Here is a 16170-nt window from a genome sequence, read left to right on the forward strand (position 1 = left end):
AAAATATTTAAACAGCAAAATTTTACAAGGAATAAATGTTTAAAAATTTAGCTACATGAATGATATTCTGATTATACATTTGCTGATTTACATTTTATGATTGAAGTTAAGAAAAGGTCAGTAACTTAATTTTTTATTGAGTAAGGAGGGTATTTTCAGACTTTACACGTTTGTATGTACAACATACATCCGCATTTTTCATTTCTAATTCCCATCCCTAAAATGGTTTTACCTAGTATATAGGTCGGTTAAGGCTGCCATAACGAAATACAACCAAGTAGTTGGCTTAAATCACAGAGGTCTATTTTGTTTAGTTCTGGAGGCTGCAGATCTGGAATCATAGGGTTGGCAGGTTTGATTATGTATCCTCAGGCCTCTCTCTTTGGCTTGCAGATGACTGCCTTTTTGGTCTGTCTGGATATACATGGTCCTGTGTATGTGGTCTCCTTCTCTTCTTGTAAGGACACCGGTCATACTGGATTAGGTCCCACCTGTATGACCTCAGCCTTAGTTTAATATCTCTGAGTACAGTCTTTATCTAAGGTGAACTAGGAGTTAGAACTTTAACATATGGACACAATTCAGTCCATAACCCCTAGATAACCTTTAGCAGTAGTGTGCCTGATAGTCATTAGGAGAACAGTTAATTCATTAGTAAGTTCTTTTTTTTTTTTTTTTTTTTTTCAGGGTGAATCTTCTAATGGCTCAAATGATAGAGGAATGAAATCACTAGTAAATAAAATGACTGTTGCTTTGAAGACGAAATCTGTTAATGTCAGGGAAAAAGTTATCAGTTTTATTGAGAACACATCAACTCCTGTGGACCGGTGAGTTGCTTATTTGGTATGAGTTTATGATGGGTAACTAAAGACATGTGTCTTAATAGTAAATGATAGTTGAATTGAATATGTTCTAGAAAAGAATCATAAAGTACATTTTTTAATTGGATAATTTCAGTTTTCATTGTAATTGCAAAGATGTCCTTTATTGCTATAACATTTGACTGCAAAGATTTCTCTTCCTCTACTGCCAGAATAAAACTCAAATAATGATTCTGCCCTTTTATGCCATTCATTAAAAAAAATATTAAGATGCCATTATATGCATTATTCTTCATATAGTAGCTGTTTCCCACATGTCAAATGGATGGGAATCATCTACTAAATGCAGTAATCTCAAAGCAGGAAACTCTTCTCCTCCTCCAGGAATTTATAACCTAGAAAATTTGTTCATGCTAAATAAAGCAGAAACCTATTTTCTTTCTTTCTTTTTTAAAATTAATCAATTAATTCATTTTTAAAGTAATCTCTACACCCAACATGGGACTCGAACTCACAACCTGGATGCTTGCTCCACTGACTGAGCCAGCCAGTTGCCCCAGAAACCCATTTTCTTAAATTTAAGAGTTTAGCTCTTCATAGAATTTTGTCCACAGAATATAAGTGACATCTGTTTTCCCACGAATTACAAATGAAGGACACAGTTTGATAAATTTAAGAATGTCTGCTACAGTGTTTCTTATTGGAACTGTGAGTCCACAATGTTTTCTCCTCCACGTATTAGTCTAATTCATCTTTCTTGTTGTACAGTTCAAAACTAACATAATAATTCCAGCATAGAATTTATTTTTAAGCAGACCTGGTCTTGAAAATGTGTGATATTAATTTCACTTTCTTATTTTGCAGTATCCTAGGAATGTTGAAATATTTTGACTTTAAGAATTGAATGTTAGGAATTTACTGTTGTTACTTTATTAGTTATAGTACCTATGCATACAAAAGTACATTTTCCCCCATTTAGTAAATAGCAAGGAAGAATGGATTATTTTCACAAATCCAAAAAAATTGTACCTGTCTAAAATGGTCAACTCATAAATAATATTAAAGTGTTTTATCAAGCCTGAAAGTCTTCTTTGCTCATTAAAATTATGTCTGTTCTCAAAAGCCTATAACTTTTTTACTTTCAGTGCATTCTGAGTTAGAGTACTATTGCTACATTTGGTAGCATGAACATTTAACATTTTATTTTAAAATGAACAAGTGATAACTCTGACTTGAAAGTGGCTTTTCTTCATTTTTCTTTGTACTTGGGATGATCAAAACATTTTCTTTATAATGTATGCTCTGGGTTAGAAAAAGTGATTATACTGTATTTTTGTTTTAAAGCTGTTGTGTTTTTAATAATCATTTTGTTCTGTCCTCTACCTCAATTTGCTATAGAATGTCTTTCAATCTTCCTTGGCCAGACAGAGCATGTACAGAGCGGTAAGCCAATGAGTAGAGCAGCTTTACGGGACCATCCTTTTCTTTAGCATGCCTCATGCTGTCTATAAGCCTCACACTGTCTTGGCTTAAATTTGATGCAGCTGTTTTCAAATGCTGAATTTTTCTTATTCTGCTTTTAGGAGTGTGTGATATTGATTGAGCTGTATTTGTTTTTTGGCTTGATCATTTTAATTTTTTTTCCTTGCATGCTTCTTTATATCTCCCATTCCTCAGATGAAAATCAAGTACATTCAAATCCAAGAACTTCATAAAACCTGCCGTTTTTATTCTGAAAGAGAGGAGTGAAACAAAATAATTAGTCTCAGAGTTGGCAGAGTGTTAGCGTTGGAGATCATGTATTTCTATTTCCTGCACTAACAGTATAGAGTATTATCGCACCTAACAAAGGGCATTGTTCATAGTTCAAAATTATTGTTAATTCAAGTATATTATGTAATTTTATGATTTTTTAAAAGACTTTTCTTAATTAGATTTGTATATTTAGGTTGGTGACTTCACATATCTAAATCAGTTCCAAAGAACCACAATTCTTTAGTTTTCCATAAAAGAAATTAGGTCATGGTGGACATGTTAATGTATAATCCATCCCTTCTCTGTCCCTAGTAACATGTGGTACTTGTCATTAGATTAATAGAAGTCTAAAGTTTAAAAATCTACTGAATCTTCAATTAGGGTGCACAGAAGAACTCTACTAACTTAATACCTTTATATAGCTTTGTAGTTTTTATACCTACAGCATTTTTCTGCAGTTTATTTTTTTTTTAAGTTTATTCTGAAAGAGAGAGAGAGAGAGAGAGAGAATCCCAAGCAGGTTCCATGCCGTCAGTGCAGAGCCCATCGTGGGGCTCAATCCCAAGAACCATGAGATCATGACCTGAGCCAAATCAAGAATCAGACACCTAACCAACTGAGCGACCAAAGTGCCCCATTAAGCAGTTTAAATTAGAATATCAATTACAGCAATATCTATGGAGATTTTAAAAGAAATTCTAGTTGTATTTTAAATATAAATTAAGCTTTGGAATTATGGAGTTGAATTTTTCTTTGGTCATTTCAATGTTTTCAGTGACTAGAAGTAACATTTTTAAAAGCACTAGTTCACTCTTAACTTAGTGGTAAGAGTTTTTATTTACTGTAACTATTCCTGCACAATGCCAATTACAGAGCTTCTATTACAGTTTTACCTGAGACTATTTTAAAGGCATTTGCTTCTTTTAAAATTATAATCTGTTTGTGAATCATCTTTCTACCTTTTCTTGTTATAGGACCATTGAATTAGTCTAATTTTAACTCCCAGGTTTTCTCCCAAATTCTTAAATTTATAAAAATTCAACTTATTTTCTCTGATCTACAGGTAAATATATTTATTTTGAAAATAGAATTTAGTGAAAAGTTAGAATTGGGTTTCTTTCTGAGCTCAGTAAATAAATTAGAACCTGGTCAAAATATGTTATAGATGTTTCTGTTATTACTTCAACTAAAAAAGTATAAATATACTGCTTTTTAAAAAGTCCAGTGAATTTCATTAATTTTTAAATTGTTTTAAATGTTTATTTTTGAGAGAGAAAGAGAGAGAGAGAGAGAGACCGAGTACAAGTGGGGGAGAGGCAGAGAGAGAGAGGGAGACACAGAATCCAAAGCAGGCTCCAGGCTCCTAGCTGTCAGCACAGAGCCTGAAATGGGGCTTGAACCCCACGAACTGCCAGATCATGACCTGAGCTGAAGTTGGCGCTTAACGGACTGAGCCACCCAGGCGCCCCAAATTTCATTAATTTTTAGCCAATATTTAAGAACTAATAACCCAGTAATCTTTAGCAATCTTTATAAAAACTGCCTTGCATTATAAATGTAGATCAATAATGATTAGTTTTTTTAAAACTTTTCACTTTGCATACTTGAATTCTGGTTCATGCATTTACTATAAACATTATCCTTGTTACTTTCGACGTTACATCAGTTTAATTATGCTTTAATGTCAGGAGAGAACCAATAATTTAATCATAAATTTTTGTAATCTAGATGGCACTAAAGTATTTTTAGACAAAACTGTATTATCTTTGTCTTTTATAAGTAGGCTGATTCTGAGTTTCATAGGTATTTGAATTATTTATTTCACTTTATCTAATGAGTATAGTTTGATAATTTACTGGATAACTTTACATTAGATATGTTTTAACATAAAATAAAATGATTTTATGATTTAACTTAAACTGTAAATTATGTATTGATTAGCTTATAATTCCCAAAGAATGTTATACATTTAGCTCTCATTGGTTTTTCTAGTAAGTGTTCCATTGAGGAATGTTCTGGGAGAAGTAAGGATTTCAGTAAGCCTCATTGAACAAAATTAGGTTATGATTAAGATTTTGATTGATGATATGTATTATTTAAAATACATATTCGGTCTCTATATTCTGGAAAAATTGAATTTAAGATTAAAGACGTGTAACCCCAATTTTTTCCATGTTGGACTATCTCTTGATATATGATCAATCAATCAATAAATAAAAATAAGCCAGTTTTTCTTCATTGTAGATAATCTTGATGGAACCTTTATCTTACAAATATACAGTGCTTTTTCCACAACAACATGTATTTTGTTGAAATATTTTAATTTTTCTTCTTGGTTTGTTTGAGATTACCTGAAAAGTACTGAGTTATAAATTTTTATAGTAAAAAAGAGAGAGGTTATACTTCCTGCAAGAACTAATCAAGTTTATTGTTTATGCTTCTGCCACTTGAAAAAGAAAGGCAGATTAATTTTCATGGTTTATTTACATTTATGTAAAAGAACTAGTAGCATGTTAGTTTCTATTAAAGCAAAAGTAATAGTAAAAAAAAAAAGGAGGATTATAATGTGAGCATTGGGTAATATATAGAATTGTTGAATCATATTGTACAACTGAAACTATGATTTAAAAAAATGGGAGGAAAAATCCCATTTTATATCCACCCAAAATCCCCCAAAAATATTTGCCCCCATATAAGAAAACCTTAACAACCCTCCTAGAATTGGAGTATTCAGTTCCATAATCTATTTTACCTAACAGGCATGTGCATAGTACTATCTAGATGCCAGGCATTGTTCTAAGAGCTTTACAAAATATTAACTAATTTAATTCTCACAGTAACCTTGAAGGGTAGGTACTGTTGTTAACTACCACTTTACAGATATGAAAATAGAATCAGAGAGGTTAAATGACTTCCCTAAAGCTACACAGATCTAAGCACTAGTTCTAATATGAATAATAAAATTGTTTTAAAATTTAATTTTTACAGATTGAAAACATTCAGCCTGTCAAGACATTATGCCACTTTTGCTAACATAATTTCCTATCTTGTTACAATTTCCTTAACATAGATAGCTGTTCTAAAGCTGGGTGGTATATGGGGGTGAGGAACAAAGAATGTATACATTTTGTATAAATATTCAAATGATACTTGGTAAAAATCTTCGGTTAACTTCTTAAGTGATAATTTCCCCTCTAAAATTCTTTGAATATAGGCATGTGAGCAGCAGTGACAGAGTGGGCAAGCCTTACCGTGGTGTAAAGCCTGTTTTCAGCATTGGGGATGAAGAAGAATACGACACAGGTGTAGTAATAAACTTATCTGTAGATGCTTTCCTTAGGCACCAGGAATGACTATAGAGATCATTCTGAGACTAGCTGAACTTTAAAAAAAAAAAAAAAAAAAGACACAATGAAATTCTGTAGATGAGATTGGGGAGTCTGTTCTTTTTTCCTAAGAGTTTTTTCTAGTTTTTTTCCTAAGAGTTTGGTTTTAGACCTCTTAAGTTATGCCTGTTAGAATTCAAGCAGAAATGCTGAGTATGCATTTGATTATAGGAGTCTTTAGATGAAGAGAGAAGGTCTAATAACGTGGTGCTGATCTGGGAATTATCCGTGTTGAAATAGTATTTAAATCCATGGGATTTTATTTAAATCCCCTTGATCCACCCACCTGGGTGATTGAGAGCTGTGGGACTAAAGTTCAGGGAATTCCAAAATGGAGACATCTGGAAAGAGCCTTTTTAAATTCGAGGTAATATCCTAAAAGGCCACAAGGTGGGGATATTGTACCAGGCAAATTGTATCATCGTCTGTGGTTGTCTTTATATTTTTAAAAATGATTTATTACTTTGCTTCATAATGCTGCTGCCAAGATTACCCTGGTTAAGTAATAATAATGAATGTTAGTATGTGTATTGGGTTAGAAAAAATAAAGCAGTAAATCAATGTAGCAAATAAAAAAAAACCTTCCCAAATTTCTCCTTGTTTTTTCTACTTAGTAATACATGCTGTATATTTTCCATCTCAGCCCATATTCCACCTTAGTTCTCTTTCTATCACATAAACACACCATAATTTATTTAATCAGTCTTTCAAAATTCACACTGGTAGTTTTTTGGGTTTTTTGTTTGTTTCAAATGGCAATAGATATTTTTATACATAACTATCTGAACTTTTGTAAGTACACACAGAGGCTATATTCTTAGCAGTAAGATTAATAGATTATAGGAAGCCACATTTGACATTTTAATAAATATTTACAAAATCACCTTCCTAAAAACTTGCATTGAATGAAGTAAATGAAATTTTCTGTGTGCTATTTCTCATTGTTTCTTTTTCTCCTCTCCCTTCTATTTTTGTTGCTATCTTCCTGTTATTTATCAGTCTGTCCCTGAATATTTCGGCTCCTTTCTTTAATAACTTTCATTTCAACTCTTTTAATTCCCAAGAGGCAAATGGATGGATAAACTATAGTATACATACATGTGTCATATATTTATGCATATATTTGTATTTGGGAAATTGTACAGTAATGAAAATGAGAATACTAGAGCTACGTGTATCAACATGTATAAATTTTACACTGTTCAGAGTGAAGCAGTTGCAGAAGAATACAGTTGAAAGGTCTACTATTTATGTAAATGTTACTGCTACTGTAGAGATTTTTACTTATTTATCCAAGGATGGATTTTTGTTGTTTTTCTTAAAGTCAAAAAACAGCAAGAGAAAAAGAACTCTAACATCTTTGCCCTCAAGATAGATGCTTATTATTGGACAATTTAGCCATCTTTCTATAGTCTAGACATAGATTAGAGTCATGTTACATAAAGCAAAAAAGTTGAAATTCCTCAGGCAGTGTAGTCTTTAAAAAATTTATTTACATTATTTATTTTTTGTTTTATTTTTTTAAATCTTTGACAGAGAAAGAGAGACAGAGCATGAGTAGGGGAGGGGCAGAGAGAGAGAGAGGGAGACACAGAATCCAAAGCAGGCTCCAGGCTCTGGGCTGTCAGCACAGAGCCCGACGTGGGGCTCCAACTAATGGACTGTGAGATCATGATCTGAGCTGAAGTCGGGTGCTTAACTGATGGAGCCATCTAGGCGCACTTACTTACCTGCTTACTTACTTACTTACTTAATTTATTTATTATTTAAAAAAATTTTTTAAATATTCATTTTCGAGAAAGAGAGAGACACAGTATGAGCAGGGGAGGGGCAGAAAGAGAGGGAGACACAGAATCTGAAGCAGGCTCCAGGCTCAAGCTGCCAGCACAGAGCCCAACGCAGGGCCCGAACCGACAAACCATGTGATCATGACCTGAGCTGAAATCGGATGCTTAACTGACTGAGCCACCCAGGCTCCCCTATTTATTTTTTATTTAAGTATAGTTGACACACAGTGTTACGGGGTATTCTTAGTATTTTCACCTTTCTTACCATGTAGCCTAATGCTTCATAATAATATTTCTGTATTATGCCATTGGCATAAGGAAACATAGTAACAGGATTTGAATTGTTTTTTTCTTTTCCCCCAACCTGTATGCTTAAAATACTCAATTTTTTTTCCCGGCTATTAAGGAATGTCTCATTTTTAAAGTTGGTAATTCCCACTTTTAACACTTTAAACTCTTTCAGATGAAATTGACAGCTCTTCAATGTCAGATGATGACAGAAAAGAGGTTGTAAACATTCAGACTTGGATAAACAAGCCAGACGTCAAGCATCATTTTCCTTGTAAAGAAGTGAAAGAAAGTGGACACATGTTTCCTAGGTACTTTTTTAAATGCCTTCTTCAGAAGTAAAATTAAATTTGGGGAATAAAAAACTTAACCACAGGAGAAATTTTCTTTAAGTACAATAAGATATAATTTTCCTTTGTCAACTTGTATTATGTGTCTTGATTTTTAAAATATTTTTGATGTAATTTTTTATTTTGAAATATTCTAAAAAGTTGAAGAAACAGTACATTGAACATCTTTATAAGCCTCTCTCAATTCACCAGATTTTAATTTCTTTTTGTGTTTTTCCAATCTATTTATATATCTATTTATAGACACACATACACATACAGTTCTCTATTGTCAAGCCATTCAGAAGAATCTTACAGATATGACCCTTAACCCCCAAAAATGCTTTAGTGTAAATCTCCCAAGAATATGAGCATTCTCTTATACAACTTCAATAGCATTATGACTGTTTTTAAAATAGCATTATCACTCTTTAAAAACTTTAAAATGAACATCATTCAACATACATGTGACACTCAGATTTTTCAGGGTGCCCCCAAAGTATTATTTATAGTCGTTTTTTTCCTTTTTGATCCAATAGCTAGTCAGGGTTCCTGCATTGTATTTGCCTGTCAATCTCTTTAGTTTCAGCCGGTGTGCAGCAGTACTTCTGCCTTTACCACCACCTCCCCTTTTCTGCATGATGAATGACTCTTTTGAGGCTAGGCTGTGTATTCTGCAGAGTGTCCTGCGTTTTGGACTTTTATAGTTTTACTGCACAGTAAAACCTTGGTTTGCGAGCATAATTCGTTCTGCTAACAAGTTTGTAATCCAGAGCACTCGTGTATCAAAGTGAATTTCAGGAACCATTGGCTCAGTTGCGATCATGTGATGTTTGGCATCATGTACTACTCATAAGACATCGCTCATTTATCAAGTTAAAATGTATTAGAAAGGTTTGCTCATCTTCTGGGACACTCACTGAACAAGTTACAATCCAAGATTTTACTGTATTACATAAATGTGTATGAGTATATCATTGCATTACATTAAAAGTGAGCTAAGACACAGGGAGGGGGTGTGTTAATAACACCATGCCCATTTTACCTTCAAGATCCAGTTACAGAATATTATAAAATATGTAAGGCAGCCCAACTATTGCTTAGTGGTCTTTGATGAAAAGTATACACTATGGTATAGTGACTGAGAGTAGTTTATGAATATAGGCAGTATTGTGAAAAAGTTTGAAAAGGACTGTATTCCATATACCATATAGAATAGATTCTAAAAATATTATTTTAATGATTTCTAATAGTATTGTACTTTTTATTACATAAAATAGAAACTTTGCTCTTAAACGGTTACAGGATTTCCTATTAATAAAATGTTAATTTTCCATACAACTAAAGGAAAATTAAGAACTTTTATTGAGTAGTTTATTTGTTTATAGATGATTCATTTTAATTCAAAAGTAATTTCATCTGGAGTTGAATATTTTTTTGGTTGAAGTAACAGCTGTTTTGCATGACGTGTCTAAAATTCTTTTTGTTGTTTAATGTTTTTTTTGCCTCTTAAGTCATCTGTTGGTTACTGCAACACACATGTACTGTTTAAGGGAGATTCTTTCACGGAAAGGATTGGCTTATATACAGTCTCGACAAGCACTAAATTCTGTAGTTAAAATTACATCTAAAAAAAAGCATCCTGAGCTAATTACTTTCAAGTACGGAAATAGCAGTGCTTCAGGAATAGAAATCTTGGCAATTGAAAGGTAAGATTTTCTTAGAATGGTATTATCTGAATTATTGAATTAGTTCATTATTAAACACTGTTTCTCTCTTTTGGAGAATAGATGGTGGCATAGGCGACTTGAGCCACTTTTAATTAGTATTCTTTGCTTATCTTTTTCTTCCGTACCCTTAATCATATGTCAATTAGTTATTAACACATGGTTTCAGTAAGTTTCGTAGCTAATTTCATTAACTTTTTGACAGAAGGGTCCTTATACTATTGCTGCACTAAATGCTGGTTTATCAAATAAGAAGCTTGTCTCAGAATATAAGTCAGTGTTTCTACTTCCGTTCATCAAAAAATTCTTTTGAAAAAGTATCCATGAAGTAAGCAACGTGCTGAGTGTTATATTTAATTTACAATCTGGCACAAACTCCTTATCTTATTGTGGACCAGTGACAAAACAGTTCATGGATGGGCATCAAGGGCCATAGGACCTCACTTATCTGGAAACTAAACCATTTTTATAATCCTGTAAAAATGTGAAGCCCAGAGGAGTTGAATGACTTCCAAATCCTCACACCTTGCTTGTGACAGGACCAAATGGAGCTGTCCTGACTCCAGATCTCTGGTTCCTTCCATTTGGCTATGAAGAGTCACCAGCTTGCACACTTAGATTTTCTTTCTTTCAAATATGCTTTCATGTATGTATTGAAATAAGTTATGGGGAGTAAATATGAAGGTATGTCTGCTGGCTTTGTAGGTTAGGGGAAGCTTTGCATTGGAAGTGTCACCTAAGCTGAGGCCTGAAGGGAAAACAATTTATGTTAATATATATGTATATTTTTTCCCCCTTAGGTATTTGATTCCAAATGCAGGAGACGCTACTAAAGCCATTAAACAACAGATCATGAAAGTTTTGGATGCTTTGGAAAGTTAATATAAGAGAGAATTATTTCAAAAGAAATTGAGGCAACCAAGAGAAAGAAACATGGACATACTTTCCTGATTGCGTACTAACAGAAGACCTTTCATTTGCTCATGGGGGTGCTTGAGTTGCAGGTCTAAGTGTAAATTATTATAATCAATTTCTAGACAGCTAAAATTTTACTTAAATTTTCTTTTGCATTTTCGGTTTTGTAAAATGATTTATAAAGGTCAGTTATTAAATGACTTTGAGGTAACTGACCCTCTACCCTTGTGAACTAAGGGTACAGAATGCAGTTCTGTTTTGAAGAGCTGTGTTTTAAAAGGGAATATGCATCACTTTCAGATTTAAAAACATCCATGCACATATATACTTGCAATGTCTTCACTGAAAATTAGAGATAGAATTAGTTGAAGAGACCCCTTTAATTGCTACATTTAGTTTTATCCACTTGGCAGTATCAGAAACTGAAAGTATTACATAGATTAATAATTAGCTTGCTGTTTCTGTTCTTAAAAAATGTGAAATGTTTTTAACGAAGCAGATAAAGATTCCAGCCAACCCAGAAATGCCGTCCAGCTAGTGAAATGTTGGAGTATCAGTTTCTAAATCATCTTTTCCCATTAGCTAATGATTTGAACACTGAGTGCTTCAGATCTTAAACTTCATCCTACTGGTTTCTAAGGAGCGGTTAAAATTATAAGTAGGTAGGCGTATTAAGATTAAAATAAACATTTGGGGGACAGAGTTGTATCTATAAAAATGTCATTGGTCTTTATTACAAGTGGAATATTTGATTTGGGATATTTCAGAACAGCTGTTGTGCACACATTGATTTATCCTTACTGAGATTATGGTCTGTGACCACAACGAATATCCACTTAAATAAAAGCCAAATAACCAGAGAGCTATATAAACTACAATTGTTTTATCAGCTCTTTCTGAAATTTCTTACTCTTCTTTGGTTTTTGTCTTCTGTTCCAGTGGTTCGAAACTATTTTTATGTTCTTAATCTGACAGAACTAAAAAGTGATCTGCTTTACTTTGCAGCTTTCTCAATTTAATTTATTGAGGTCTGTATTAGACACATCTGGTGAGAGAAATCGGGAACGTGTTTGGGGCTATGGAAGGACTCCTTATAAAGTGTTTTTGGGAAGTAGCAAATCCTAACAATCTGCTGTGTCCTAAAATGCAATGGATTATCTCTAAGGGGTTTATAGGAAAAAATATTTAGATGTACACTGTTTATAGCCAGTTATTTTAATTTACTTAATGGAAATCAAGCACATAACAGGCAACATAGTTCAAGATATTTTATTCTAATATCTAAATAAAAGCGGTTTCTTGAGTGGTTGAAGACATTTGCGTGAAATTGCACCTGGTGCATACTATATTTATGACTTTACCCACAACGGTTGTGTTGCTTTCTTTTTCTTTTCTTTTTTTCTTTCTTTTTGGTGCCCCCTTTACAAATGCCGTGAAGTCTCCATTTTTTGCCCATTTCAGCCATGGGACTTTTTTCATAATATTAATGTAAAGATGTTTGTGTTACTGTTTATAAAATTACAATTGTAAATAAACCAATACAATTTGCTCAGAACTTTGTTCTTAATGACAATCTCTCTCCCTCTCCCTCCCTCCCCCCGCCCCCATTTGCAAATCTGTGTAGATAACACAAAATCAGAAATTTGAGGACTATCCTTCAGTGGAATTTAATGTTCAGGTTTTAAGTTTGAAAGTATTAGATTCCTGTTTGTGTTCATCTGTATAGGGAGGGGGAAAGAGTTAGTTTAAAACTAATGACATTAAATTCCACATGAATAAATTACTACCTTTAACCACTTAAATTCTCAGAACTTTACTTTCTTCTTCTGAAATAACATCACAGTTACTAATCATGAGTATGAAATAAAAATACATTTTGTTGATTGTACTAGGCACTTACAAGGCTGCTCATCCTTCCTTAACTGGCCCACTAAGTACAGAACTAGAATTCACTATGGGATACTCACCTCTTACTGACTCTCAAGGATTGCAGAGTTTGCAACTTTATGAGATTGTTACTATTTTCTGTATTTCCAAGATTAGAAAACCAAGGCTGAAAGAAATTGAGTTAATGAAAAGGGAAGGTATCCCCTCTTCCCTCCCTACTCCCTGAGAATTATCACTTAAGATAACGAATCACTTCAGGGCACCTGGGTGGCTCAGTCAGTTAAGTGTCTGACTTTGGCTCAGGTCATGATCTCACGGTTCACAAGTTCCCAGTCCTGCATCAGACTTTCTGCTGACAGCTCAGAGCCTGCTTCAGATTCTGTATCTCCTTCTCTCTCTGTCCCTCCCCCACTTGCTAGTGTGCTCTCTTTCAAAAAGAAATAAACATTAAAAAATTGTTGAAATATAACCTACATACCATAAAGTTCACCTTTTTGAAGGGTCTACAAAGTGCTTTTTAGCAAATTCAGCGTTGTGCAATCATCACAATTATTTAATTTCAGAACATTTGGTTGCTCAAAAAAGAACCTCCTACCTGTTAGCAGTTACTCCCCTTTTCCCTCCAGTCCTTGGCAGCTGCTAATTTCCTGTCTGTCTTTGTGGATTTGCCTCTTCTGGACATTTCATGATAAAAGGAATCATTACAAGAAGTAGCTTTTGTCTCTGGCTTATTTCACTTAGCATGATGTTTTCAAGCATCATCCATGTTGTAGCATGTGTCAGAATTTCGTTCCTTTTTAAGGCTGAAGAATATTCCATTGTATGGATATATCACATTTTATTTATCCATTCATCACTCGATGGACATTTGTGCAAAGCTCTAAGCCCAATTTGGTAATTCCGAAGTTTGATCTTTTGTTTGGAGTACCATACATTCCCCTAAGATCTCATCCACTTTGATAGTTTCTGTTCTTATTGTGGAGATGATTCCAATTCTAATTTTCAGCCCTTCATCTATATTAGTCATTTGTGTAACTACCTCACCCTGAAAAATTGAACTTAGGCCCCCCCAGACTGACTTCTATATGAAGAGTGATTGGAGGATAAGATGCTGAGGGAAAGGAGGCCAGTTAAGTTGCCTAAAAGCAGTCTCCCCAAAATGAGAAAGGCCTAGCCATGAATGGTGGTCACAAGGACAGAAAAGGAGGCAGCAATCAAGGGGTACTGCAGGAAAGTAAGAAGGGCCCTGTTCTTAACCAGAGGTGGAGGAAAAAAGAATGATACAGAAGTGATTTAGATTTTCCAGGGGAGGGCATGAGGAGTTAGGAGAATTGGAAAACAGCATAAATGGTGGTGCCTATATGTAGGAGGAAAGCTGGGAGAAGTTCTTTTATTTTTTTTATTTTTTTCTAATTTTATTTGTGAGAGACAGAGACAGCATGAGTGGGGGAGGAGCAGAGAGAGAGGGAGACACAGAATCCGAGGCAGGCTCCAGGCTCCGAGCTGTCAGCACAGAGCCCGACGTGGGGCTCGAAGTCACAGATTCTGAGATCATGACCTGAGCCGAAGTCAGAGGCCTAACCGACTGATCCACCCAGGTGTCCCTGGGAGAAGCTCTTTTAGAGATAAAATTAGTTTCAGATGGTTGAGTTTAAATTGATGTCAAGACGTGTAAACAGATGGCTTTCGGGCAGCTGGAGATGCTGGAATAGATCCTCTGGAGTAAAAGTAGAAATCTGATCAGTACCAGCCTGGCAATGGTTATTAAAACTGTGAGACTTGGTTGGCACTTCCAGCTTTTGATCTGGGCTCTGGAGATTCATTTAGTGTAGTCGTTTAATTCTTTGGCTACTTTTCAAGTGGCAGATAAAAGAGAATATGGAAACGTGAAGACAGAGCTGTGTGGTTGAAGAGTCGGAGTGAAGTGACAGGAGGACTGTGCAAACTCGGTCATCCAGCCTCTCACCTTCTGCCTCTGAATCCTCTTGTGTTACAGATGATGAAAAGGTCCTGGGAATGAGATGATTTGCCTTAGGTATTAACATCACATCAGTGTCAGAGCCAGAACTGGAACCGTGACTAACGGTTCCATTATGCCCATAAAGTTCTAAAGGAAAGTTCAAGAACAGTTTGTATTGTTTCTTACCATTCCCTCCCTAGAATCCAAGTCACTGGCTTCCGTGCATGCGACGTAGGGAAGACAGTGCCCACAGACTCTTGGTCTTGAAGGCCCTTTCTCTCCTGGTTTTCCTACCTCTCAGGTGGCCCCTTATCAGGTTTCACAGGCCCCTCTTATACCTGTGCCTTTCATAGTCCACTTGCAACTTGTCACCCATATTCAGAGTTTTGTCTTAGTTTAAATTGCTGATGACTCCTAAATCAGCCTCCAGCCTGCATATGGGAGTTTGAGGCTTAGGACCAACTGCCTACTGGGTGTCTCCGCTTCGATGTTCCAATAACATGCCCAGCCATGTTTGGTACCACTGTTACATACAACTTTATGCCAGTGAACTTGCAAATCTAAATGAAATGGGTGACCTTTTTTTTGACAGGTTGTAAGTGGCCAGTATTGACGCAGGAATCTCAGCGGGCTAATTAAACATAGCAGAAATTAACAGATTATTATCTTCCTGCTACAAAGCCAGGTCCAGATTGTTGAATCTTCAAAAAAATAGAACGTGTAATTGCTATGTATTTCCTCCCAGCTTAAGAAAGTTTTAAAAACTTTTAAAAACGTCTTAAAGTAGTACATGAACAGCTATATTTTCTCCTGTTAAATTTGCCACCTTTGCTTTGTCTCTGTATAAGCACATATTTTCTTTTTACATTCAAGTCAAATTTTCTGACATTTCACCCTTAAATACTTCAGCAAATACTTCTCAGAGTAAAGATATTGTCTGGCATAATGACAATGTCATCATCACACAATTCATTAAAGCATCAAATATCCAGTTCATAAATATCCCTAATTATTCCAAAAATGTTTTAAGGGTATCCTTTTATTTATTTTTGAGAGACAGAGAAAACAGGGAAGAAGGGCAGAGGGAGAGAGAATCCCAAGCAGGCTGCCCGCAGGCCGATCTCATAAACTGTGAGATCATGACCCAAGCCTAAATCAAGAGTGGGAAATTCAACCGACTGAGCTACTCAGGCTCTTCTAGAGTATCCTTTTAAAAACCAGGACAGAGCATTAAAAAAAAAAAAAAAAAAAAAAAAAAAAAGGCAAGATTTTATTAGTTTTGTGATTTTTGATCCCCAAACCTGACAACAAAAAG

The 16170-nt window shown here is 34.7% G+C and overlaps 1 protein-coding gene across 2 annotated transcripts in view; it reads left to right on the top strand.

Moving 5' to 3' along the window:
* Positions 1-12563, top strand: part of TBC1D23 (TBC1 domain family member 23) — a 57963-nt gene extending 45400 nt beyond the window's left edge. Inside the window, exons 14-19 of one of the 2 annotated variants that reach the window (XM_042954399.1) lie at positions 688-827; positions 2220-2264; positions 5791-5879; positions 8213-8348; positions 9881-10075; positions 10894-12563. In XM_042954399.1, the coding sequence (XP_042810333.1) occupies positions 688-827; positions 2220-2264; positions 5791-5879; positions 8213-8348; positions 9881-10075; positions 10894-10975 (687 nt within the window). In that variant the 3' untranslated portion in view covers positions 10976-12563. The remainder of the gene's footprint in view (positions 1-687; positions 828-2219; positions 2265-5790; positions 5880-8212; positions 8349-9880; positions 10076-10893) is intronic. The other variant, XM_042954400.1, reaches the window with a different exon arrangement.
* Positions 12564-16170: the final 3607 nt, after the last annotated feature.

This window comes from Panthera leo, chromosome C2 (assembly GCF_018350215.1).
Source record: "Panthera leo isolate Ple1 chromosome C2, P.leo_Ple1_pat1.1, whole genome shotgun sequence".
NCBI lineage: Eukaryota > Metazoa > Chordata > Mammalia > Carnivora > Felidae > Panthera > Panthera leo.